The sequence below is a fragment of the Gossypium hirsutum genome, chromosome D05 (genome assembly GCF_007990345.1).
Source record: "Gossypium hirsutum isolate 1008001.06 chromosome D05, Gossypium_hirsutum_v2.1, whole genome shotgun sequence".
NCBI lineage: Eukaryota > Viridiplantae > Streptophyta > Magnoliopsida > Malvales > Malvaceae > Gossypium > Gossypium hirsutum.
The window spans coordinates 5,238,482-5,266,076 of NC_053441.1; the positions used below are offsets into that span (position 1 = coordinate 5,238,482).

A 27,595-nucleotide genomic window follows, 5' to 3' on the forward strand; every position below is an offset into this window, starting at 1 on the left:
CAGTTTCTCTAAGATTTCTAAATACATGTTTAATTTCATTCTTATGTCTACGTGTTGGAGAAGAACTAAATCTTGCTAACAAGCTTACAACAAATGTTATATCAGGCAAGGTTTTTAGAACCAAATAGGTAGTTGAATCGGTCACCGATTCTTCAATTCAATAGGTATGATTGGCCTACCTAGTTCAATTAAATAAATTATTAAAATATTAAAAATAAAAAATTCAATTCAACCGTCTAATTCAATCAACTTTTTGCTCGGTTCAACAATTCTTGAGCCAACTTGTCCAATAATTTTGTCTGAACTGGTACCCTAGATAGAACTTTGTTTTTTTAATATCTTTTATCTCAAATTCTGAAGCTCTTCGAGAGTTCAAATAACATTAAAATCATCAACATAATTAGTAATTATCACAAAATTTTTATAATCTTATTTCAACAATTATTATTTTTTATAATAAACTTTTTGTAGTAACTTTAAAAAAATATTTAGCATTTAAATAATATAAGTTTTGGTTACAACTTTATAAAATGTACATAAATTATTTTTATAATATATAATAAATATTTTATCATAATCATCCCAAATACTCATACATATTCATGTTTATAATATAAAAATTTATAACTTAAACTTGTATAAAAAATAACTTTTTAAAATTGAATTTAAGTGTAATTACTTGTGTGATTACTCTAACGCTCACCCCTAAGAATTGAAAAGCGTAATTGGAAGCTCTAATTATACTCAATTTAGTAGTACTCACAAATTATAATGGTTTCTCAAATATATTACATTTGTTTTTACACAAATTACTAAGTGACTTTCTATACTACATTCGTTTTTACACAAATATTCATTTGTGTCCTCTAATTTTTTTTTAAAATTTAAATTAGTAAAGGTAAAATTGCATATTGGTCTCTCTAAAAATGATAAATATTTGATTTAATTTTTTAAAAATTATAAAGATATAGACTATTAAAATGGTGAAATTACATTTTTATTATTGTAAAAAATTATAATTTAATTTCAGCCTCTAAAACAATTTTGGACTTAGCTCCGGTTTATTGCTTTCGATAAGAAATTTAATTTTAAACAAAATCAATTTACTTTTTAAGTAAAGATAAAATAAATACTTTTATATTTATATAGGTAAATTGTGTAGGTCTAAACTCAAATCCATGTTTCGCGGACTATAAATAATTTATGAGTGAAAATAGAATCATTTAAAGTAATTCATCCGACGAAACACTCTCATTTGACCATCTCAGCGTCTCTTCAAATAAACTTACTATTAACACAATCAAATATGTGTGCGATAAGTGATAATTAACTCAAACATCGATGTGGTAAAAGAAACAGAGAGAAAAGAAAGGGAATGTGCCTGTGGGAGATTAATTAAGTAAAACCTAAAATAGTGGGATTTCTGGGAAAGGTAGAAGAAAAAGGCAAAGCCAAATAATTAAACATAATTTTAATGTGAAAATCTAATATTTAATTTAATTTAATTTAACCGTGAAATGATATGTTAAATTTTATGTGGCATAGTTTAAAATAAAAAAATTTAAAGAAAATGATTATTATAAAAAATAATATTATAAAAATATTAATTTTGAAGGTTTTGAAACCTTTACAAAAGCTTTATTGTTTATCATTTTTTTAGTTTTGCTTTTAAAAGTTTTATGTTAATATTTTACTTTTTTTAATTTTTATTTAAAATTATGTCATATAAGATGTGGTGTGTCATTTAATTGTTTTAATAACAGAAAGACCTAGTTGATGTAATATCAACCATTTAAGAATGTAATTAGAACATTTTAAAATTCGAAAATTAATTTAGAATGAAAATCATATTTTAAGGATATCCGATGCAACTAATTTTTCAAAGACATGAATATATTACAATGCTTTTGGATGGGATATTTTAAGGAGAAAATTTGGTGGCTATTCTTAATAAGAAGCAGGAATAGCCATTGTGGTAGCCTAGAATGATTATTAAGAATGAAGTTGTAATACTATCCTGGTTTAAGTCATTCAGGGATGGAAACGTTGACTTACATTGAAAAAAGGCAGAAACATAACGTAAGCTATATTCTCCTTTGCATTTCACCGTCTGCCTTTCCAAATTCTTTTAATATAGTATACAACAGCAGCTCCCATGTGACAGCCTGCTACACCATATATCCATAACGCCACATCCTCCACAACCATGCCATGTGGTGGTGTATGTCTTTACATGTTATAACCAACAAATGGCAGGTGTGTTCCGTTTCTAAAGCTACAACCAAATGCCAATCTTACCTTTTCCAGGTAAATTTTGGTCATCGCCATTTCTACAACTACAGAAACATGATAAACCAATAATACCCAAGTTGCATTCCTTTTTCCTTCTATTTTTAGAGACTGAGGAGGTCCAGTTATTGCAGAACCACCCATATTCTCCTAGTTGACATATATATATTATAACGTAATTACAATGTCTTTGGCAAATTCAAATTATCAGATGTTTTCAAAAGTAGTATATTATTATGTTATCATTATTATAATTTAAACTCTAAACAAGAAGCTGCCTGTTTGGTGGGTGGGAGCCTGAAGTGTAAGGAGGAAGAATGGGGGAGGGGGGTCTGCCAGCACATACTGGCCAAGTGGTTTATTTAATTGAACCTTGGTTCAAGTTACTATATCTGCTCCCTCAACCTGAAGCTGTTAGGAGCCAAAGCCATTCATTATTAGCTAATAAATATGTAGCTATGCATCAATGTCTTAACTTGTATATCGTCGTAACTCGAAAACTAATAATTCTTACATAAACAGTTTATGATGAGACCACGAGAACTTGGCATGTAGTAATGATTACCAAAGTAAAATAAGCAAAAGGATAGGAGAAGGGCGTCCGAATGTTACTGTTCCCTTCCCCTCTTAGGGTGGGTTTAGATGGGCGATTGGGTGCGGTGTGGTGCGTTTAGCTTATTTTTTATCTCACGCTACAGTATCGCTACAATATCTAATCTCACGGCCACCGCTATTTTTACATTAACCTCAGGTAAACGTACCGCCCATCCAAACTCACCATTAATCAATCAAAAACATCTCCTTTTTGGGACATATATATACCATTAAAAACTATATCTTATATTCATACATATTATTACCAGCAGTAATTTTTACTGATCTATGATTTACGAGATTGACAATTACGGAAGCTGTGGATTACCGTGATACAGTCCCTATATTATGTTTTTAAGGGATTTTAGTTTTGTTATCCAGCAATGGAAACTTTTCCATAAAAATAAAAAAGATCTAGCAGTGGGAACTGATGCTTACAGTTACACCAATTATTTTAATCCAGTTTATGCGATTCAAAAGTGACACTATATATGTAGTTGAAAACAAATGTACGTGTTTAATTGGACCTTGTTCATTTCCCGACATTAGAGAAAAACAACAATTTTCCTTAAAAAATGTGACCCGGGATTTGTGCCTCGTTAGTTAAATCGACCACAAAAAACTCAAGCACAGGGGAGACAAGGGCGGCCTAAGCTTCACTCGCTGTAAAACAGTATTAATCCGTTATGAACCAGAGTTAGATATAGTGGTAATAAATATTATATATTTGAGAAAAAATTAAAAACATTTTTTATTGAAAGAAACTATTATAAACTTTAATTTTATTAACAAAAAATAAATATAATTGGTATCTTAATTATGAACTTTCAATCATGCACATACACCTCTCCTAGCCCTCCAAATGGTTGTTAATTGCGGTTTTTATTTCTGGTTCCTTTTCAGTGCAATTTTAAGTACCTTTTAACTTTTTGGGCAACTTTATTTATTAGCTTATTTTTGTTTTGATTACTAATTTATAAAAAAAATTAATTTTGTCAATCACGTTAATAATTAATTTTGTTTTGATTCGTTAAGTTATAAATGAAAATTGACTTTTTATAATTGATATAGTTGCACATTTAGTACTCAACACTTATATATTTTATCAATCTAGTTTTAATTTAAAATAATTTAATAAATTTAATTTTTTACATTTATAAATTCTATAAATTTAATCTTCAAATATTTCTTATCATAAATTTAAATACCTACTAATAATGGAAGGAAAATGTCGTTGGTGAATTTGATGCGATTTAAATCATTTATGAGTAACAACCATTAATGATACTTCATAATATTTAGATTAATCTATAATTGAAGTACAAAAATACTCTTTATGGCAACAAGAAAATACCTTGAAAGTTACACTAACCAAGCAAAACACCCATACATAAAAACATAAAAAAGAACTTACGTAACCAAAAAAAAAAAACAACCATAAATCAAGTTTTTAAAACACAATAAAAAATAAGAATTTGATCGGCCACCGTCGGCCTGCTCGGATCTCCGGTAGGAGATTTCGAGCAGCTGTGCTATTTAAGTCTCTAGTTTAGGTGTTGAGATGGTGATCAGTAGCCGTATAAATTGACCTGATCTTCTAGGCTTATGAAATAAATGTTCTGTAGCGAACACACACGCATAATTATTCTTACATAGCTCAATATCTGAAAAACCAAATCTTTAGGTCCCTATAACTTTTCTAGGAGCAATGCTAATAGGCAGATCAGGAAGAAGACCCCCCATAATGGTAACATCAATCCCCAGAAAATTTCTTTTCTAATTTACTTCTTGAATTTTCATGGGAATTTTTGGGATGAGAAAATTCGGTTATTTTATTTTTAATCTTTCAGGCTTCTTCCAGTGGCACATTCAAAGGCTGCTTTCTAGCTGGTTCTTCAATTTTATCTCTTCAATTCATAATATTTGTCTATTAATGAAATAATTTTAGGGTCTTGTTCCGTTTCATGATATATATATTATTTTGAGTCAGGACCATAATCTTTTGCCCCGAATGGAGGCCAATATTAGCTGTTGTTGGTGTTCTGATAAGTAAAACATAGAAATATATCAATATATGGCTGCCTTCGTATTCAATATATTACGTACACTTAATTTTTGGTTTCCATTGAAATCAGATAAAGCATGTCCTTGGGTGAGAATGTTTGAGGTGAGGATTAAAGTTATTTCACTTTATTCAAAATTTAATAAATTAAATTTGAAATAATTCGAATCCAAAATTTATCGTGGGACAGATTTTTCCAGTAAATATAGAGGGAGTAACTGGCAGCTTGATGATTTTGTTGAACTGGTTAGGAGCAAATATTAGTTTCACAAATTCTAGTTTACATGTAACAAATATGAAAGTTTAATTGTTATGTCAAAGAATGCAAATACAGTGATTGTCATAGTTCATTGTACTAGAATTATAAATCATATATGATGTTTTACTGAAAATAACGCGACTTTTGATCTTTGTTGGTTTTTGGTTTATTGAGAATAAAGTGATTATCTTAGTTCATTGGTGAAGGCTGTATAGGTAAAAAGTTGATTAAAAAGTGTAGAAAATAGCAGGCAAAGCTTTTAACCGACATGTCCCTATAGCAATGGCCTACATTTCGGTCTTCTGGGTTTATACCGATGGTTTTTATTTATAGTGACGGAACAGATATAGCGACGGAATTTCGTTTGTCGGTAAATGGTATCTTTTTGTAGTGTTGTTTGGTTTGGAACAGCTGATCACTAGCCTCGTTTCTATCTAGAGGTGCTCATGGGTCGGGCACCCCGGCCCAGCCCGACGACCCGTCCGAAATATGGGAGGGTTTGGGTAAAAATATAGGCCCGAAAGGCCTCAGTCACCATTTTTTGCCTGGGTCCGGCCCGGCCCGGACCGGCCTGAATATAATAAATATATTTTTATTTTTAAAATATTTTTTATTTTTAAAACAAATTTTTGGTGTTTATTAAAAAAATGGGCCGGGCTGAGCTCTGGCTTAGGAATTTTTTTCCCAGGCCGGGCCTGGACAAAATTTCAGGCCCATATTCCGGGCCAGGCCCAGGCCTAAGACACGGGCTGAAATTTTTTATAGGCCCGGCCCGGCCCATGAGCACCTCAATTTTCTATCCCGTGCTTTTTTTTTATACCAAATTTCAGCCAGTTTTTTTGGTAGGATGAGGTTCAGATTAATAATTTTCTTTTTCTTTTTGCTTAGAATGGTTGTGCCCCTTTGGTGTCGTAAGACTTGATTCTCTAAAATTTTAGTGATTTTGATTTGTCGAATTCTTTTCAAATTTCGAATTTTATGTTTTTGTTGTTTTCATCATTGCTTTTTTTTTTTTGTTCCATTAGTAGGTAGAATTAGGGAGCCGTGTGGTAGACGAGATCCTATGAATCTAAACTTAATTTTTGTATTAATGGTTGAAACTTCTTAATAGAATTGGGATCCTCAGTATATGGTGATAACCTCTCTTCGAAATCCACTATTAGAAAGATTAATCGATACTTGTTTGTTGGCTTAGAGTGATTTTTCTAATTGTTTTTTTCTCGGTTGGGTTGAGATGTTGTAATGATTCGATTTTGGCCTCCCATCTTTTTGAATGAAATGAAATCTTGTATTAGGGGAAAAAAACATCTTGTATTTTGTTAACTTTTTCACTAAAACCTTTAAGTTTTGCTTAGTAAAGTGGTAAGAAATTTTAAAAAATGGAAAACAGCAGGGTTAGAAAACTAGACAAATGGAATATATATATTTTTTCTATAGATGCACTTGCTAGTTGAAAAATAAAATAATTGAAAAATATACAATTTTAAACTAAGATACATCTCTCCCTGATTCTCCCTCTTCTCATCATTCCAAATTTAGAATGATTGCTATTTGTGTGTAAAAATAAAAAATGATCATCCTCCCTATTTTCTTTACTTTCACTTTTTTTTTCCTACCAAGCATATTCCAAATTTATTTTCTTTCTCTCCACTTTTTCACCCTTAAGGCTTAACACTTGTTTTCTTTTTCTTTTGTTTTTCTCACCTCATTCACTTAATTATTTCTAGTTAGCTTGTAATAACATTAATCACAAAAATAGTAAATACACTGCTAAAAAACTCGTCAGCTGAATCTTCATGTCAAATCAAAGTGATGAAGATAAATTTTACGCACATATATTTATTGTTTTGCTTTGGGGGTTTATAATCGACTTCGATAAGCGTCTAAAATGGGTTTAGTGGGCAGCACCACTCTGGGGTTTCTTGTTTTGACGAGAGAAATAAATTGTGCATGTCATCATCATTTCTTTTGACCAGTACAGATCGAAAGCCTTTCTAAGAAAGATCCAGGGGTGGTTGCTTTGGCGAGAGATGACTCAACCATGCATAAAACATCTTTTTACACAATATATATGTATATATATTCATGGAGCTATACGCCATTTTCGTCATCTCTTTCTTTATATGAGGAAAAATATAATTAAACCTAAATAAAGCTTGTCTTGCTTTCGAGGAAACACGTGCTTGTATTGAATTGGGTTCTACTGTTGGATTTATTATGGACAAAAAGAGAGGATGACCCCCTACTCTATAATGCAGGAAAAAGGATAGTTTTTTCTACAATATCAATGGAAAATAATAATATAATAATGGAGCAATGCGGGATGGAAAACGACCGTGTTCGTCTCATCTTTTCCATTAATTGGTACCTTCCCCCTTCCATATGAAACAATATTTTAAAATGAAAAAACAACCCATGAATTCTTAAAAGAAAAGAAAGAAGAGGCAATTAAGCAGGTTTCTGTGAACCAAAAATTAATTAGGTTCGGGTGTTGCCAATTATTGCATCCATAGCAGTGTTATTGTCTTCCACATGCATGTGTGCATGTGTTTTTAATTTATATATTTAAGGTGACTGTAATTTAACAACTTCAGTTACACTTGATACCAATCTTAGAAGCCAAAGAAGTGTGCTGCTTTTACTAAATATAAAGATTCACCAATACACATGCGAAGAAACATCTACAAAGTTGACTTTCTCCATTGTTTTCTTCCAACCCAAGTAGCCGGCTTTAATAATTTTAAATTTAATTCCCATAGAGTAACATCATTTTTCTTCCCTACTTAGCTCACATATTAGAACCAAAAGTCGGATGCGTGATCAACACGTCACATGTTTTTTTAAACAAATATGTTATAATGATTAAAATTTAGACCTAATAAAGGTTGATATGCAATTTTATTTTTTACCAGGCTTCAGATTCAACATCCCATAATTATATTCATCTGTAAAACTATAAAAGTTTGGGTAATTCTTATTGGCAGGAAGGGTTCATATAATTTTCATGTCTCCTTTCAGTGTTTACATCCTTATATGAAGGATATTAGTATTAGAATTAGACATGTGGTAACCATGTGATCACTTCACACATGACAGTGGATCGGTTACATTTGATCCTTATTCAAATTCTCCTACATTAAATTAAGCCTAAGGGTCTGTTTGTTTGACAGTAAAATATATTCCAGAAAATAATTTCTGGAAAATGATTTACTAGAAAATATTTTCTGGTGTTTGGATGAATCTATGTAAAATATTTTCTGTTGTTTGGCAGATTTCGTGAAAATATTTTCCGAAAAAATTGTTTTTACATAATATATATTAATAAATTTTTATATTTTAAATTTTTTTTACATATATTGCAATTTGATTTAATAATTTTGTTTCTTGAGTATTACTCTCGAAATTCTTATAATAATTAATAATTTTTTAGAATTAAAAATTACAAGAGGTTATAGTAAATAATTACAAGTGTACAAACATACTCTAATATCAACCGGATATTTGAATACACCAAAGATCTAAAATTAGTATCTATCACCATCTTAATCAAAACCATTTGAATATTAAATTTCCAAAAGATTAGCATCTGAATCCAGGTGAAACTCTTCATCCCAATCCCAATTCATCTAAATTACAATATTTGAATCCAAAGTAATAGTATGAAATAGGACACAGGCAAGCAACGATGGTTGAAATGTAGAGCAAAATTTTTTTTATTGCACAATCACTCTATTCCATCACTTCTCTTGATATTCTACAGACCAAACATTTCCAACACTACTAAATTGGATGGTAGAATTTTGCAATTCTTTTCATACAGATTAGGATTCTGAATATAACGCAGAAAAGTCGGCCATTGAAATCAGATTAAGAAAATAAACATGGCAAAATTGTTTCTAAGAAGATAAGATAACCACAGCAGTGTCTAGAAGATAGGAGAATCATCATCCCTCAACTAGAAGCATTCTTCCTAGCAGCATATACGTGGTAAGCTGCAAATCCAACAATGGCTACAGCAGTTCCAACCGCAAATGGTGAATTACATCATTCAAAACGATAAAACAACAGTTCACTATAGTGAATGATAAAAATAAAGGAGCATGCCATTTAAGTTGAAGCAACTTCGTACCATCTCAGATTGTTTAAAGATAATTTTTGCTACAAAAAACTTCAAATACATATATGCTTAAACAAAATCACACTATAACTTGTAAAAAGGTTTAAGGTGCAAACACTGTAAGCAAGTGGACAAAAGGAAAGAACTAGTGATTTCCCCCACACCAACACGGAGAAAAAAGTAAAATATGTGCACAACAAGAAGTCATCAGAAAATCCAACCATGGTCACCAACATTTTCAACAACCCCAAGTTTCAAGTGCATTAAGAATAGAACAGTTGTGAGATGCCAGACAATCAGCATACCTGAAACAACCATGAGAGATCGGTTTATGAGCCGATGGTACTGCTTACGGCTTCTCCCAGCCTCAGTTTCAGGAATGCTCAAGTGAGGATGCTCAGCTGCATTTACTATCCTTCGAAATATGTTATTGAAATCACTCAATTTTGAGCTGATAGGTATAGGTGCCTCTATCCCCATATCCTGGCTAACCTGAAAAGGAAATTTGAAATAAAATACACTTTGAAACACTGACATGAATACCATTACCTCTTCGAGGACACAAAACTTAAACATTTTGACTCTGTTAAGGCATTCTACTTATTCATTTAACTATGCAAGAAAATTAAATTACAAAAAAATAAATAAAGCATGATACCCTGGTAGAATTCTGTATTGCCATTGGAAATGAATCTAGATCATCTTTAGCAGCAACAATGAGGCAGGGCACCTCATAACTAGTGTCTTCACCATCACCAGCAACATCCATGAGCAATTCAGTTGCTCTCTTCCATGAAGACTCATCAGAACTGCGAAGGCCAGATTATAATGAAGTAGAACTTTCAAAAGAAATAAATAACACATGCATATGCACCTAAATGAATTTTTACAAAATTCAACCGTGGAACAAAATATACATGATCATTTTTAGTGGCACAAAAAGAGTTCACTCCAAGCATATGAGGGTGCAACCATTTTTACAAATATGATTACATAACAGAAAATGATTAACTAAAAATAGCAGATAACTCTAAATTTAAAATCCCACATCAGAAAAATCATGCTTCGATTTACCTGTCATAAACAAATACAGCTATGTCACAAGGAGCCAGTGACTCTTTACTAGACAGCAATTTTGAAACTCCGTCCTCATGGATTTCTAGCAAGAATAGAGTTTTCTTTATTCCCTAATAATGGCAAAACAAACAAACACTAAGCCTGAAGTAGAAATATTAACATATGAAAGCAAAAGAAATTATCAACTTAGGTATATCTCAACAAAATATTAACATATGCAAAGAAGTATATGTCAATAAAATGAAAAAGTTTTTATGTGTAAAGTTCCAGAAAGGAATTGCTTTGATACTGCAAGAAGTGTGTAGATTTTGACAATTTTTCATCTCAAAGAAAGTACATCTTCAAATATCATTTCACTTGAACCTTATACAAAGTCTTTCTAATACGTCTATGACACCCCATTTATGGTCTAGACTCCATAACACCAAGAAATGCATATATGTGAATATCCCCAATCCAAAATGACAAAGTAACTCCTTGTGTTTAGAGGTGAGGGCTTGCTTTCAACATAAAATTACAAGACAGTGCATAATATAATGGCACTTACCCCAGGTAATTCCACAACATTCACAGCGTATTGCTCATCAGCAGTTGGAGAATATGAATCCAAATAGGGCCTACATTAAAGTAAATAAAGTTAAAAAGATGGGGAGAAGAATTAGATATCAGGAAAAGAATTCTAATGAATACCTGCCAAGAAAAGAATTCATCAATACAGATTTCCCAACGTTCGCTGGACCAAAAACAAAGCACTAGAAAACATTTCTTTTTGATTGTTGCTTTTTCCTATCTAGACGCCTTCTCCTAGTGATGCGGATGGCAGAGGAAGAATCGCCAGTTGAAAATGAAAACAGAAGGAACAACAACTTTAAATGCTTATTCAGTGTTTTCATAAAAAAGAGAATGTTTAGTTTAAGTGAAGGTTACCTGATCAGGAGAGGAGGGAACCGAGGAAATGAAAAACCCAACGATAATCGATAGCGAGGAGAGTGGGGGATTACTGGAAAATCGGTTGTCGACGTTTTCTCAGGGAAGTTTTCTCACGAAAATTTGAAGGAATGAAGGAATGGAGAAGAATGGATAAAGGTAGCTTACTGGATGAAGGGAGAAGAATGCCTGAGAGCTTTAGGAAAATGTCATAGGGAAATTGAAACGGTAAGACAATTTCCCAAAAATTGTAAGGGATTTTCCCGTGTTTTGGAGTTGATTTTCCAAATGGAAAATGTTTTCTTCCAAACAAACACTGGAAAAATTAGAAAATAGTTTCCGGAAAATCAAATCCCACAATCAAACGGACCCTTTGGTCAATGCCTCTACCAAAATGTCTGTAATTGTAAAAAAGGCCAATGACAAAATAATTTATTGCTAATACGTTTAACTTATGCAGAAGAAATTATCTCTTCTTATTAAAGATGATCTGAGTCTGCAGAAGTGCAGATGCTCTGCACTTTTATCAAAAAAAAAAACTTTGGTTATTCACCATCGATTAAGATACAACATCCATGGATTCAATCAGTAAACAATGTTCTGGAACTTTTGTGTTTCAGTTGTAAATAAGAATCCTTCACAAAGTGAGTAGATCGTTTGATCAAGTAAAGGTGATTTAAGATCATTGTGCCACTTTTCCTTTTAAATGTAAACCAACCTGCTTAGTTTTTGTGAATGTTTAAGTTTGTAGTCTGATGTCTAATACTTCATCACCCTGTTGAAACTTTTTAGGGGATTTTGTACAAATTGCAATGAGATTTCAAATCAATATGAGAACATGATGGATTTAACTGTTGAAATTCAGGGAGATGCTACATTGTTGGAGGAATGCCTTGACCAGTTCCCTATTCATGGGGAAAATATGTACAAATGTGATTGCTTCTCCTCTACTTGTCTCAAGAAGCATCTAATTTAGTTTGCATGATTCAAAATTATCCATTCAGGGATTTTAGCTATATTCGATATCGTTGTACTTTGATGTTTAATTATTTGGTAGATCCTGTTTTTGGATGTAAATTATGGTATTTTATAGTTTCATCTTTTCAGCTGCAGTAACTATGTTAAGGCTTGGAAGCACGGATTGACAGCTAGAGTGACCATTCACATTATAAAAAATTACAGGAAAAGTATATAGGTTCTGCCCATAAAACTTGAAGGTTCAATGTGAATTAACGTGTTCAGATAACAGTGCAGTTACTATGAGATTTTAATATCTGTTATCCTTGTTGTCACCCTGTACCTGTAACTGAATATTTATGGATGCTGATCCGCGGTCTTGTTGTGAAAATAATACGCTATAGGTAAAAGAGAGGCATAGATGGTTTTTGGTTTCTATGCAGATCCTTGGTGGTTTTGTTGTCGAAAAATGCACCCCTTGTGTGGTGTATTTATGGGCCAAGCAAGACATGAATATGAATATTCTTGTCCTGTGCTTTTGGTATGGTGTAACCAATCACCTTTACAACTGATCTGTATCTATGACCTTAGTGTTGTCATGTTTTCTTGTTTATTTGCAGGGTTTCTGCATGCCAATCATGTCTTAGAACGTTTGGGAAAACCAATGGAAGCTGAAGGAGAGCATTGTCCAAAGGAACAAATTGAATGTGTACCTGGAAAAAGAGAATTCTGATATGGCAGGAATAGTACTCAGCCATGTTGCTCTGATGATAAAAATCTGTTCTTAGTGTAGCCACTTCTGAACCTGTAATAGAAGCAAAAAGCATGAAGATGGTTGAAGTGAAGCAATATTCATCAGTTTCAAAATAAGAAGCAACTTTGAGCAAGATTTGCAAGTAACAATTATTATGTAGTGGAAGATTGAGATGATATCGATATTACCAATTCTTAATCAAGTCCCATCTATTGCAGGGCCTTCGTAGCAGATAGCAGCTTCGGCTGCATTTTCTCTCAAATTATCTTATTCATCATGAAAAAGGAATGGACGAAGTTGGGTTTATCTGAGGGTTCACTGCTTACACAAATCTCAGATGCTAGTGTACCAAATTTGGCATAACCATTTTAGGTTGACATAATGGAAGAATAAGGTTACATAATTATTAGCAAATAAATTGCTTAACTTTGTCACGTGTTGAAGAAGAAAAGAAAGTAGCGTTGGTCATGGCTGGTGGTGAGTGGTAGTCCAATAAATAACCCAAACTGAAGTTCAGTTGGCTCATCCAAAAGAAAACCCATCCTAACTCTAAAGGATTCGTTTCCGTACCAGTGGTTTCTTTTTCAAGCTTCCCATTCTATCATTCTTTGGGCTGTGTTAAAATAGGGGATGCATTGTAAGGAAGGTGAAAATCGTAGTTTTCGTGATGACAGGAATTCCCTAAAAATTAGGAATAATTTCCCCACAAATGCCCCATTCATCTGAAACTGGAAAAAATCTGTAACATAATTTTTGAGACAAGCCCTGTAGGGAGGGCAACGTCCCTTTCACCTCCAGGGCTTCAACTTACTGCAATGCTCTGCTTCAGTTACAATTTACGGACATGCACTAGATTTTACCAATTTAAAAATCACAAACCTAGCTACCAATCCTCAATGTCTGCCGACAAAATAAATAAAAAAATAAAATACAAAGTGAGGTGGAATTGGGCTTTGCCTTAATAGCAAGTAGGGTATTGCTTGGGTTTTCCACTTCAATCTCTCTCTCTGGTCCACCAACCCCCAACGGTGGTCACCTAATCAAATCTACTGCTTTTGCATGAAATCAACATTTTTTTTATTGGGATAAAATATAAATTATTGAGGGTTAATTATGCTAAATAAATTATATTGAATTATAATACACTGACGTATATTGTTACAGCAAATTTTTGTTGGTGTGGATGACGATGGTGACAAGCTTTAATTGAGTGGATGGTAGGTGCATGGGTGAATGATGATACTTTTACAAATATTAAATTATTTTTCTTTTCAAAATAATTAAATATTTTTATGTTCAATTAAAAGTAAGTTGTTTCTACAACCGACAACAGTACAAGTAGGTTAATTTTTCTCAAATTCAATCACCCTTTTTTTTCCCCTTTTAAGTATAATAATTTAAAACAAATTAAATTCTGGCAAAATACTTGGAAGAAATCTGTTTATTTTCTATGCTTTTAGAGCTTAAACAATTTCGGCAGCATCTGAAACCTTGTGCTTCCAGATTTGGTTTTGATTATTTAAATATTTAATTTATTCTGGCAACTAATTTGTGGAGTGTTTTGTTTACTCTTTAGTCAAAACTGGAGTGTGGAAGTGAACTCCGTTTTACGTAAAGTATTTTTAATTAGCGTTTCTTTTGCTAAACATGCTTAGCAGATTCTTTCCCTGCTCTGCTGCATAAACTAAAAAACATTTAGAGAGTAAAAATTCTGTGTATGGGAAATTAAAACTTAAAAACATGGACCGGCTGAGCTTGTTTGGATTATTACACCGAAAAATAAAAACCCCACATGGTATGGTGTTTGTTTGGGTTCTTACTTCTTACACATTACAGCTGCAGATACCTTTCCTCATAATGTTGTGTTCCCATCGTTGCTTGTCTTCTGTCTTTTAGACTGTCCTTTCCTACTTGCACACAATCTCCTACACAACTCCTTTGTCTTCGCTTCTTCTTCCTTTGCTACAATGAAGACCTTTTGATTTTGGGTAATTGTTCATTACTTGATCTTTGAGATCTGGGGTTTTGAACCGTTGTTGTCGGGATTTGGTTTCATTTGGGCTACTTGTTGAGAAAAAAAATGGCTCCGGGATTAGATTTCTCAGATTGGGGGGCAAAGGAGACGAGGAAAGGGACACCGGTGGTAGTGAAAATGGAGAACCCAAACTACTCGGTGGTAGAAATCGAGGACCCAGATGCTGCATTCAGGCCTGTGGAAAAGAGCAGAGGGAAAAATGCAAAGCAAGTGACATGGGTTTTGCTTCTCAAGGCTCATCGTGCTGTCGGCTGTGTCGCTTGGATAGCTACACTGTTCTGGGCATTGCTTGGAACCATAAAGAAAAGGTTGATCTTCAGGCACGATGTTGACATGGCAAGTGAAAAGTTGGGGAAAGGGAAACTGCTCTTCACTGTCATTAAAGCCTTTCTGGTGACTTCCTTGACAATCCTAGCTTTTGAGATTATTGCTTATTTCAATGGTTGGCATTATTTTCAGAACCCCAGTTTGCACATTCCCAGAACCAGTGAAATCCAGGGACTGTTCCACTTGGTTTACGTCACTTGGTTGTGGTTTCGGGCCGATTACATTGCACCATTAATCCAAGCCTTGTCTAAATTCTGTGTAGCTCTATTCCTTATCCAATCTGCAGACCGTATGGTACTTTGCTTAGGCTGCTTTTGGATTAAATACAAGAAGATTAAGCCGAGAATTGAGGGGAATCCATTCAAGTCAAATGATGTCGAGGGATCTGGTTACGACTACCCCATGGTTCTTGTTCAAATCCCAATGTGTAACGAGAGGGAGGTAATATACACTGAAGTCCCTACTCTCTTTCCATTTATATATATGGCTCCTGACTATTATTTTAGTAATAGTAGAAAGGCTTCGCCTTGTGAAATATAGTAAACATTAGGCATGTTTCTGTTGATTTTTGCTGATGTTGATTGCTTCTTAACTGACCTTGCACCAGGTATATGAGCAGTCTATCTCTGCTGTCTGCCAACTTGATTGGCCAAAGGACCGATTATTGATTCAGGTTCTGGATGATTCCGATGATGAAAGCATCCAGTGTTTAATTAAAGCAGAGGTTGCTACATCGAACCAAAGGGGTATCAACATAATTTATAGACATCGGTTAATAAGAACTGGTTACAAGGCTGGGAATCTTAAGTCTGCAATGAGCTGCGAGTATGTACAGGCCTATGAGTTTGTAGCAATATTCGATGCTGATTTCCAACCTAACCCTGATTTTCTAAAGCAAACAGTTCCACATTTCAAGGTGAAGAGAAACAAACCAGAACCATTTTTTGTTTAAGTCCCTTCCCTAGCGTACAATCTGCTTATCAGGCTTTTACCTTGTCTTGCAGGACAATCCCGAGTTAGGGTTAGTTCAGGCTAGATGGACTTTTGTGAACAAGGATGAGAATTTGTTGACTCGTCTCCAGAACATTAATTTATGTTTCCACTTTGAAGTTGAACAGCAAGTAAATAGTGTATTTTTAAATTTCTTTGGTTTTAACGGAACTGCTGGTGTTTGGAGAATTAGAGCTCTTGAGGAATCCGGAGGCTGGCTTGAAAGGACTACTGTAGAGGACATGGACATAGCTGTTCGTGCGCATCTTAATGGTTGGAAGTTCATCTTCCTAAATGATGTGAAGGTACCCTCATTTTCCAACATTTCGGTTTCCTTTTTGCTTGAATTGACTTTCATTAATTTCTTTTGTACTCGTTTTAAAACCTTTGCATGTTATACTCTCACTTATTTTGGCAAAACTGATTACCGATTTAATACATATCAAGATTCGAGCATAAGATACATACCTTATTTAAAATACATGTTGCATTTAGTTGATTTGGGATAGGTCTATTTGTCAGTAAAAGCATTCAGTTTAAGCATCATAGCCGCAAATTATCAAAATTAAGCGCCATAACCCCTTGGTCAAAAATGAAATGAAAAAGAAAGTATCTGTATCAAAGATTATTGTGAGGGAAGAATAAGAATACCTGAGAACAGCCACTCACTGTGTATTGATTTTTTAGGTCCTTTGTGAAGTCCCCGAGTCTTATGAAGCATACAGGAAGCAACAACATCGATGGCATTCGGGACCAATGCACCTATTCCGCTTATGCCTTCCAGCAATCATAACTTCCAAGGTACAGTGTTATGCAACTTCCAATCTTTGGCGGTCATGGTTTATTCACAGTATACTGAAGTACCTTTAATGCTGTAATTCTGCAGATAGCAATATGGAAGAAAGCAAATTTAATACTTCTGTTCTTTTTATTGAGGAAGCTTATCCTTCCCTTCTACTCCTTCACATTGTTTTGCATAATTCTTCCTCTCACCATGTTTGTACCAGAGGCTGAGCTCCCTGTTTGGGTCATTTGTTATGTACCTGTTTTTATGTCTTTCCTCAACATTCTTCCAGCCCCCAAATCATTCCCTTTCATTGTCCCTTACCTTCTATTCGAGAACACCATGTCTGTGACCAAATTCAATGCAATGGTATCTGGGTTATTCAAGTTGGGTAGCTCCTATGAGTGGGTTGTCACCAAAAAGGCTGGCAGGTCATCAGAATCTGACTTATTGGCTGCTGCTGAGAGGGAATCAAAGACAACAAACCAGCTGCAAATCCAGAGAGGAGCTTCTGAAAGTGAGCTAACTGAACTAAACCGATTGAAGGCGGCCCCTGTTCCTGTTAAGAGGGTGAATAAGATATACAGGAAAGAACTCACTCTGGCGTTCCTCCTACTCACAGCTTCAGTTAGGAGCCTGTTATCGGCACAAGGAGTACATTTCTACTTCCTCCTCTTCCAAGGGGTGACTTTTCTCCTAGTCGGTCTGGATTTAATAGGAGAGCAGATGAGCTAGTGCTGCATGCCATCCGGTTCAATAACCAAAGTTTCATTTTCAATATGCCCAATAGAAGGTTTTTATTCATTAATAACTTTACTTCCTGTAGTCTCAGTTTGTTATTTTTATTTTTCACATTGGATGGTGGTCCTTATGTTATCCCTTAGGCGTTAAAGCATTGTTTGTCTATAGGTAGGATTTGTATTTCACCCTGATTCTTGCTTGAGTGTTTCTGGTTTGGCACTAAAGATTCAAGCCATATTGTATTTGTAAAGTTGGAAAGCTTGGGTAGGGCATAAGAATGAGCTTGCATGATGCTGCTCTTTGGTTCCATATTTACGTTGAGGATATGTAAAACATCAAATCTTGCACATTGTGTTATGTCCAATACATGACAATTAAATTCCTTTCTTTTTTTCTTCTCCTGGTGTGATGGGTGGGACTCTATCAAAATCAATATTTTTATCGCTGAACAGTAAATAAATAGTAATATAAGGAGTTGAGTCAATCTCACGTAGACGAAATATTTAAAATTGCAATTAGGTTCAATTAGATTGCGCGTGGAGGTAGTTGTCGTGTCCTAGACGTGTGATGGTCAGGACAAAAATAAAAAAGGTAATTTGAATATGATAAAAATAAAAAGAGTAAAGATAATTGAAATGGAAATAACAGTAAAAATAAGTAAAAATAAAATTTAATTAAATAAATCGATAATATGAAATTCTAATTTCAGGTTCGATTTTGTTCCGGTTTCAAATTAATCCTTGATAACATGTATTCTCCTTCAACAGATAAGTTAGTTATATTGTTCAAGGATGCGTCAGGTCACCAACTCTTTCTATGTAAGTTAATTGTGGGAACACCTAACAACTAACTTCTATCATGTGTCTATGATTTAGCTCTCCGGTAAATTTTTTTACTTAGTGCCAATGCAACTTTGTGAGACGATAGAGTCTATTTCCTAAATCGGGAAAGCAACAAATATCGAAATAAAAGTTTTGAAGTGAGGATACAAGTCTCATTGTTCCGAAAATCAAATAAAAAATCGACTTAAAAATAAATTACACTAATTCATAAAATTATTGAAAAAAAAACTAAAAAATGAGAGAATTTTTATTAAAGTAAAAATAAAAGGAAAAAAATGAAACAAAATAATTTTGGTGGCTGCCGCACCCTTCTCCATATCTCACTTTATATATAATATAATATATAAAACCGAAAGGGTAAAAGATTGGCTGTGCGCCGCCCATTTCCCTATCTATACTAGTATATAATTATAATAATAAATAAATAAAATCTAAAAACCTAAATAAAGGTGGCTGTATGCGCCGCCCCTTTTAACAACCTAAAACATATTTACATAATAGTAATAATAATCTAAATTAATAAAATCCTAAAATAAAAAGAAATAAGCTTAACAATACAAAAAAAAAATCTTAATATAAATAATAAAATAATCATAAAATCTTTATCTTATAAGTTCTCCTATCAAATCTTTCGTACAATCCACGTATATAATCATTTTTCAATACATTAGATAATAATTACTCCACAGAAATTGATTGATTAAAATCTAAATTAAACAAAATCAATGTCCAAAATTAGTTACAATAAAATAATAAAAATGTGCACGTTGCCAAAGTGTTGCGTTTTAGGTTACTATTTTTTTTTCATATTTGGCAATGGGGGGCTTCTAAGAGTCGGCAAGCACAGGAGGTGAACCAAACTTGGTGGAGTCCGATGGTTTTAGTTCATTTGTGTCACATTCTCATCAAAAGGTTGACTTGGCTGGGGCCAAGAGATGTTGAGTGCTCTTGTGCTGATTGAGGTTCCTTGCAAATGCTGTGGTAATGAGTTATGTCCCCAGGAGATTGAGACAAAAATGATACTTTGTAACCTTCGACTTGTCATGCAGAGAATACTCCACTAAGATCTTGTAAGGCCCATAACAACATTTTCATCTGTTTTTACATTAGGACAAGGCAAGCAAGCCACACCAGGTGTTCGGGTTCCAATTGAGGGCAGCGTCGCATCAGCAAAGATTTGGGTGGGGGCCCAAATCTTCTTCCTCCTAATTGTCCCACTGAAACAGCCTTTTAAACCCCTTGGATTTTGTTTCGCTGAATTACGTTACTTGCATCCCCCCTTTTTATCCCGTCGAACCTGTTAATTAGTTCAGTGAGACGTTTATTATGTAGATTGATTCGGCAACTATCTGAACTAATGAATCAACAGATATACAAGGAATAACTGAAATATTCTGGAACTTGATTAAAACTTGAGGGGGTAATTGCAGCGGTGATACTGACACGCTCTACAAGTTCATTCAACCATTCATCACCAAATGGAAATTTTGGATAAAAAAATCGAACTAAATTCGAAGATGACCATTACTCGACCATGACCACTGCCATTTATCCTTCCAACCACATGATAATCTTGAGAAATATTAATGCAAATAAAATTAAGAATTCAGCCCAAAGAAATTAAAGTTATCCTCGTTAACGCGATTGGCTATATTGAATACAATAAATTTGTCAGGATAACAAATTAAACCCATCAAGATTTAATTTTGGGGGCTTTTTACCGTTCAAAAATATTAAAGCTAACGCCAAATCTAATATGATCCTATCCTCGCAAAATTTACCTTACTGTTGTTTTAGAGTACCAGGGCATCACATTCCATAAGGCCAAAACATGATAGAACGTTTCAGCAACATAACCATCCACAAGCAGCAATAAGATCACAGACCAAGAATGAAGTTTAACCTTCCTAACTGCAATGACACCATAAACATGCAGACACGTTCATGCTGCTATACAGGTTAGCCATCCTCCAGTTGACATCAAGGGGAACTAAAAACTTGCTTCAGCTATACAGGTTGATGTTCGACTTTCAAGGATTTCAAGCTCACCATCAAACACCCCCCGCCCCTCCCAAAACAAAAAAAATATATTTACCCTAGGGACACCCTCCAACATCCCCAAACCCACCCACCCCAGAAAGAAAGAAATTTCTAAAAAAAAATTTCTTTTAAAAAGAAAAAGGTAAACAGGCTATCGCAAATAATCAGCTGGATCTAGATGCAGACACTAGGTAGAAAAAGAGCAAGTTCAGCAACCAAAGTTCCTGACCAAACAGAAGCAGAAGACTCCAAATTCATTCTTGCTTGTCAAGCTGAATGACCAAAAACATATTGAAAAGAGTAAGTAAATATCCTTGCATCTCTCTAAATCTTTTCAATCTTTGAAAGTTTGCAAAGAAATTAGATCTATAAATTACCAATCCCTCTTGTAAGGATGCCAAAACATCAACTTCTGCAGAACAGATATAAGTACCTGCCAGAAGCATTTGACGTAGCTTTGCATCCTTTTAAGCTAAAGCAAAGAAATGCCACTAGAGATTGAGGACGGTGCATCACAGCTGGAGAGATTCATTCAAACAGTGGCAACAAGAGAAGATACCAAAATGGGACCCACAAAGACCAAGTATTGAAGATCCCATAGCCGGGCAGCAAAGAAGTAAATCCCATAGGTGTAGAAGCAGAAAAGTAATGAGGCAGACCCAGAAGACACCTCAACAAGAAAAAAGAAAAGTATGAATTTTTTAGCAGAGTTCCAGGAATGATTTCTCAATAAATTTATAGAAGCTTAGGCTTCTTTTCTCCTACCGGAGAAAAAAGACTATGTTCTAGCATAAGATGAAGCAAAGAAAAGCATCATAGAACTAAAGAAAAACAGAAAGGAACTTATCCAAATCCAAGAGGCCGAGGGCGTTGCCCAATTAAAATAGTATCATTGAAGTCCAAACAAACTAAACACACTTAATCTCAGTCTCCTCGATAAATTTTACATCCTTGCAGTACTTAGCTCCTGCTTTGTCGGTGTTCCCTTGCACCATTTCTGCACCAAATTCAGAATCAATATTTCACACATATACTATAATCACTTTTCAAAAAAAAAAACACATAATCCAAAACCGCACAACAATAAATTAAACAAAGATAAGCATGATCAAATGTGTAAGACAGGTGATGAAATCCTAACCGGTTATATACACTTGCTTATTTATTGGCAGAAAAGATAGCAATCAGAAAGCCTTTCTAGCTACTAGCATAAAGTTCAAGGAACTTCACCCATTAGCATATGGCAACTCCTCACGACCACGATATGGTGGAGACTTGCTGTGCCCACGCCCACGAGGAGAGGGACTGCGACGTCTTGGAGATCGGGCACGAGGACTATAACTCCTGCTTCAAATTGGTAAGTATCAATCATTAACACAAAGGCAATCAATGTTTGCTTAGGAGGCCTTACCTGCGTCCATAGCTTGGGCTACTACGATATCTAGGGCTGCGGCGTCTTCCTGAACCACCACGCATGCGACATTCTCGAGCAAAATGACCAGGCTCACCACACTCATAACACTTCAAATCAGAACCACCAGAGCATCCCTGACCACCTCCACGTCCACCTCTTCCTCTAGAATTATGAGAAAGCTCAACTCTCCAGCCATTCTTGCCTGATCCAAACACACGATTCATAAAGCTGGTGAAGGACGTTGATCTGAAATGATACGCTAGATGAAAGAGGAAAAGACAATGACCATGCCAACAAGTTCACAGATTTTCGAACTAATAAATAGAACTAGACAGGAAAAAGTGTCAAAAAAAATTCAAAATGTCGATGAGGATGACAAAATCAGTTACAAGTACTTTTTTTAAATAAAGGTCCCTTCCTATGAACCATATTAACAACAATTATGGCAATAATTTGTAACAAAATTGTCATCAAACAGCGTACAGGAACTTCCTCTGCAAACATATACATGCAGTTGTAGACATTACAAAAGCACATTCTTCATTAGGCTCATTGCTGAAGGACACCAAAAAAGGCATATCAAAATCATGATTTTCATCATAAACTTCATCCTTCTTATTGATAAAGAAAGAGAAGCTTGATAAATATGTCAATGAGCTAGCTCCTACGTAACCCATTATCTATTTTTTAACAAATGAGCCAAAATTTAGCATCTTCCATTTTGAATGGGAAAAGAATCACCAGTAAATAGATAAAACATTAAGGATGCAACTAGCGTCGTAATAAGAAATATGAAGGATGTAGTTTGGATACCATCTAATTCACGAATTGCATCTTCGGCGTCTCTGCGATCCTCAAAATCAATGAAAGCATAACCAGGTGGCCTTCGAGCAACCCATACACTGTTAAAGAAAGTACTTAGCAAATAAAATAGACAACAGTAGACGTAATTACGACAACAAAATCGAGCTCAAAGATATAGAACATTATCCTGTATGATATAGCATTTCAGAAGAAGAAAAAAAGTAAGGTATACGACAACAATATTCTACCTCCGAATAACTCCAAAGACACGAAACTCGTCTTCAAGGTCCCGCTCCGAAACTCGTGGGTCAAGCTTACCCACGTACACACGAGACATTGTTTCTTTTTGGGATTCAAAAGAAAGCTATAAAATAATTCCAACGTTATTCAAGTTTACGTTCAACAAAGAATAAATAAATTAAATGAAAAGAAAAACAGGGATATACAAAAGTACAGATACCAAACAAAATCGAAAGATAAAAAGAAAAAGTGATATCAAAACCTAATTATACTTATGAAAAGAGAAAGAAAGAAAGAACTGAAGTGAGAACCTGGTGAGTTGTGAGAGTCGCGAAGGAGAAAACGGCGGCTTCCGCCCTTAGGCTCGACCGGCAAAGTTAGGGCTTTCGATATTTTTCGGGGGAAAAATTAGGAAGTTGGTGTTATTCCAATTTCAAGGCTTCATATACAACGGAAAATGGCTCCAAAAATAAGCCCATCAAGGAGTATCATTTGGATCCATTGGGTTGTGGATTAGTTGTTAAACCTTTCCCTCCTCTCATGCCTGAATTACATGGAAAACACTACTCTTGCAAACAATTATTTCAAATGTAAGTTTATAAACATTTGTATTGTAATAGTAAATTTTTCAATAAATAATTATTTATCTAATTAAATCAACAAAAGAAATTGAAGTTTTCAAATTCCAAAATCATAAACTATGACTCCAAATTGTTTTGGGAGTTGCGATCAATCAAACTCCAAGGATTAGTCAAATCAGAAAGAAAGAAAGGAGGGAGGGACCACCCCAAGGATGCAGCAGAGTGCAAGAAGAAGTACCATAGGAAGATAAGATAGGATTTAAGATAATGATGAAAGAGAGGAACCAGAACCATCCTCCTATCTACGGCCCCCTTCCCTTCCCTTCCCTTCCCTGTCCTTAAATTGCATTCAAGATCTCACCACCACATCCATGCCTCAGCTGCCCTTTTTCCTCATTTAACCTACTAAACAAAACTCTATCCTATCCTTCTACTCCAGCAATTTTTCTAATTTCATTTCCCACCATTTTGTTCTCTCTTTTCTTGCGCTTTCTATCAAGGCCTTTATTTTATTTACTGTGTTACGTATCTTTAGCATTATTTTTTGAAGTTTCTTATCTCTACTGTACTAAAATTCTAGATTGTTGATGAATTAACTTATTACAATATTAAATGATAAAAATAAAACCTTAAAATAAATAGATAGCAATTTTATATTGGAGGTGATCATAGACTGCATCAGGCTTTAATAAAATTTTAGGTCTGAAAAATTGGGTTTAAAATTTTATCTAAATTCGGTCTGGATAAAAATGTTAAAGCTCGAGTCCGGTCTGTTTGTATTAAAAATTTTTATATTATTATTTTTATATAAAAATAAATTTAAAAAATGTAATACATTAAATACACTAATAACATTAAAATAAATGTTTTCAATAAATTGAAAATAAATTAAAAAATTATTTGCACTTAAATAACACTAAGATAGGTACAACTTAGCAAGTAAATATCTCTAAAATAATAGTAAAATTAATAATAAAATAAGAGTTATACAATATCCAAACAATAACAACAAAATAATTGCAATATAATAGTGAAACAACAACAAAGTTTTTTTTACAAATTCATACCGGATTTGGGTCAAAAAAAGCTTACTCGAGGCTCGACCTATTTAGAAAACGGGTCCTATTTTTTTTCTAAGCTCATTTTTTATATCTATATTTTTTCTCAAATCTTTTTATTTTTCGAACAAACCTTCAAGTCGGATCCATGATCAGATCTATTCTATTAATAAACTATTAAAAGATTAAATAAACTGTTTTTTCTTTCTTTCTTTTTTTCTTCTTTTTTTTAAGAATTCCAGTTATCCAAAAAGACACTTTATTGCGTGTACGTTGCATTTCTTAGGCTGAGTTTGGATGGGCGGTGCGTTTACTCGCGATTAGTGTAAAAACTGCGGAGGCGGTGAGATTAAATACTGTAGTAATACTATAGCGTGAGATAAAAAGTAAGCTAAACGCACCGCACCGCACCCAATCGCCCATCCAAACCCACCATTAATCACTAATTTTGTAACCGCAAAAATGACCACTTTCATTACTTTCTGGCTGCATAAAATTTTCAATCACCGAACACCATTCAATGGCAACAAAAATATTATTTTATAAAATAAATATATTATTATAGATTATTTTTAAGGTTTATGATTTTATATAATAATAATCCACGTGTAATAAGATTTGAAACTAATATATTAACTTTTACATTACAATCAAAACTTCATTTGTTTATTATAAAAATATTAGTAAATATATTTTTATATAAATTTTCACTCAATTACTATAATTTAATATATATATTTATTTAGATTAAGTCATTGACCGAATTAATGTCACGAGTGAATTAAACACCAACTCAATTAAAAAAAATCCGTGAACTAAAATCTCACTTTGATTTTAATATATATATATATACAAAAAGTAATATTGAATAAGTGAAGTTTCTGGAGTCAATATCTGATGCTTCTTCCTTCCCAAACAAAACCAAGTTGGGGAATCAGTATATACGATTAATTGCCCACTTGCATTATTAGTGGATCCAAAACTAGTACCCAGCTTCTTTTTTTATTCCAACTTGTCGCTCGATATATATGAATATCGCTCGTACAACCAACTATGAGCTAACCTCTTCCCTACCATAATAAAAAATTGATAATATTTATATTTTTATACCATATTTAAATTATTGATGGAGTTAACAGAATATTAATTCAAATAAAAAAAATTTAAACTAATTTTTTCTAAATAAAAAAATATTTTAATTTATTTATATATTTCAGTAATTTTATAATATAATATAATTAATATTTTTTTAAAAATAAATAATTTAAACATGAATGGACGATTTAATAAAAACTGGCAAAATAAATCACAAAACGCAAATTTTAATATCAGCAAAAGAATCACAAATTTCTGGCAGAAGAAAGTGATTATATACTAGAAAAAAAATAAAGCATGTATATATAGTAGGACCAAATTTAGTAGGTAGTAGATCAGCTTAGGGTATTTGCAACATAAACCCCTCCACATTTTATTTTTATTTTTATAAGGCCTTTTTTATTATTTCAGTGCCTATAGTTTTATTATAGTTTATTCTCAATTCAAAAACAACTTAACAAAATTATCTACATTAGTTACTATAAATATCTTAATTACTTCAAGAACTTGTCTTATTGTTCCCCTTTTGATTTATAAAATTAACATAAACATTTTAATACTTACATTAACACAATTTATTATTATATTTAAAAGCTATATTTTGTAATTTTAACTGACCATTGAAAAGTTAACTAATATATATTTAAAAATACATTTGTTTTCAGATATGAAATGTAAATTAAAATAAGATATAAGTACGACATTTTAAATTTTATATTTTGTAATTCAAAATAAATTAATTATGTTTTGGTTAAAAAAATAAATTTATTAAATGTTTTTCTAATACGTAATGTTCAATAAACACAATTATAAAAAATATAAATGCTTAATATTATTTTAACATTTTTTTCTATCAAAATTTAATATTTATATAACTTTATTCGATAATTTAAGCATTTTAGCGAAAGGTACCATCTTTTTAATTTTTTAAAACAATATATCATCTTTATTTAACTTCGAATATATGGTCACAAATAGCGATTAATTCAAATTTATTTTAAATATTAAAATTTTTTGGTACATAAAAATATTAAAAATTTTATTCTCAACTTATATCCATCATAGTATAAACTATAAATACTCTAAAAATTAAATTTTAATTTTAATTTTCAATCATAATATTTTTGAAATGTTAAAAATATTGTAATAAGTTTTTAACAAATAAATATAATATATTTTATTGTTTCTTTTAACAGAAATTTTTTGACTAAAATGTTAAAATTTTAGATATGACAGTTTGAATAACAATTCAGATGTACTTAATGCTATTTTTTTATGAAGTTTAAATGTTTTATTTTTATATTTTTTTAAAATTATTTATTGACATGATATATAAGAAAAATAGTATCATGTCATACATGTGGATTGCCATGTAGGTTGTCACACCAACATCATTAAAAAATTAATGTTTTAATCAGCATTTTAGAGAAAAAATAATAATTTAACTCTTTTTTCTTTTGGGGGTGAATTTAATTAAAAAAATTAAATTGACAAAAAAATATAAATATTGAAAACTAAATAAAAATATAATTACTATATAAATCCAACTTAGATCATTAATAGAAAAACCTTGCGAATTAGATTTGTGGGACGCGGAAAGCATCAATG

The 27,595-nt window shown here is 32.9% G+C and overlaps 3 protein-coding genes across 14 annotated transcripts; 1 reads left to right on the forward strand and 2 right to left on the reverse strand.

Annotated features, from left to right (window-relative positions):
• Positions 1 to 8,904: 8,904 nt before the first annotated feature.
• LOC107906790 (mitochondrial Rho GTPase 1) lies at positions 8,905 to 11,984 on the reverse strand. Of its 2 annotated transcripts, XM_016833899.2 has the most exons (7): positions 11,326 to 11,984; positions 11,089 to 11,202; positions 10,946 to 11,015; positions 10,396 to 10,508; positions 9,980 to 10,130; positions 9,627 to 9,813; positions 8,905 to 9,214 (listed from the first exon to the last, which is right to left on the reverse strand). In XM_016833899.2, the coding sequence occupies exons 2-7, from the start codon at positions 11,106 to 11,108 to the stop codon at positions 9,156 to 9,158; spliced, it is 600 nt and encodes a 199-aa protein (XP_016689388.1). In that variant the 5' UTR covers positions 11,109 to 11,202; positions 11,326 to 11,984; the 3' UTR covers positions 8,905 to 9,155. The 2 variants fall into 2 exon arrangements, with proteins under 2 accessions (XP_016689388.1, XP_016689387.1); XM_016833898.2 differs by having other exon boundaries at positions 8,905 to 9,813.
• A 2,495-nt stretch (positions 11,985 to 14,479) lies between these two features.
• On the forward strand, positions 14,480 to 18,300 carry LOC107906787 (probable xyloglucan glycosyltransferase 5). Its single transcript, XM_016833894.2, has 5 exons — positions 14,480 to 15,839; positions 16,006 to 16,314; positions 16,403 to 16,693; positions 17,076 to 17,189; positions 17,275 to 18,300. Exons 1-5 carry the CDS (start codon positions 15,117 to 15,119, stop codon positions 17,905 to 17,907), a joined length of 2,070 nt encoding a protein of 689 aa, XP_016689383.2. The 5' UTR covers positions 14,480 to 15,116; the 3' UTR covers positions 17,908 to 18,300.
• A 2,075-nt stretch (positions 18,301 to 20,375) lies between these two features.
• LOC107906788 (serine/arginine-rich splicing factor RSZ22) lies at positions 20,376 to 24,347 on the reverse strand. Of its 11 annotated transcripts, none has more exons than XR_005913751.1 (8): positions 24,073 to 24,347; positions 23,565 to 23,797; positions 23,262 to 23,377; positions 23,023 to 23,111; positions 22,207 to 22,411; positions 22,026 to 22,130; positions 21,173 to 21,792; positions 20,376 to 21,067 (listed from the first exon to the last, which is right to left on the reverse strand). XR_005913751.1 is itself a non-coding variant. In XM_041093259.1 (7 exons), exons 3-7 carry the CDS (start codon positions 23,348 to 23,350, stop codon positions 21,756 to 21,758), a joined length of 534 nt encoding a protein of 177 aa, XP_040949193.1. In that variant the 5' UTR covers positions 23,351 to 23,377; positions 23,565 to 23,797; positions 24,073 to 24,315; the 3' UTR covers positions 20,376 to 21,755. The 11 variants fall into 11 exon arrangements, 3 of the variants coding, with proteins under 3 accessions (XP_040949193.1, XP_040949192.1, XP_016689384.1); XR_005913745.1 differs by having other exon boundaries at positions 22,026 to 22,139; positions 22,207 to 22,468; positions 24,073 to 24,328; XR_005913746.1 differs by having other exon boundaries at positions 22,026 to 22,139; positions 22,207 to 22,468; positions 23,565 to 23,816; positions 24,073 to 24,328.
• Positions 24,348 to 27,595: the final 3,248 nt, after the last annotated feature.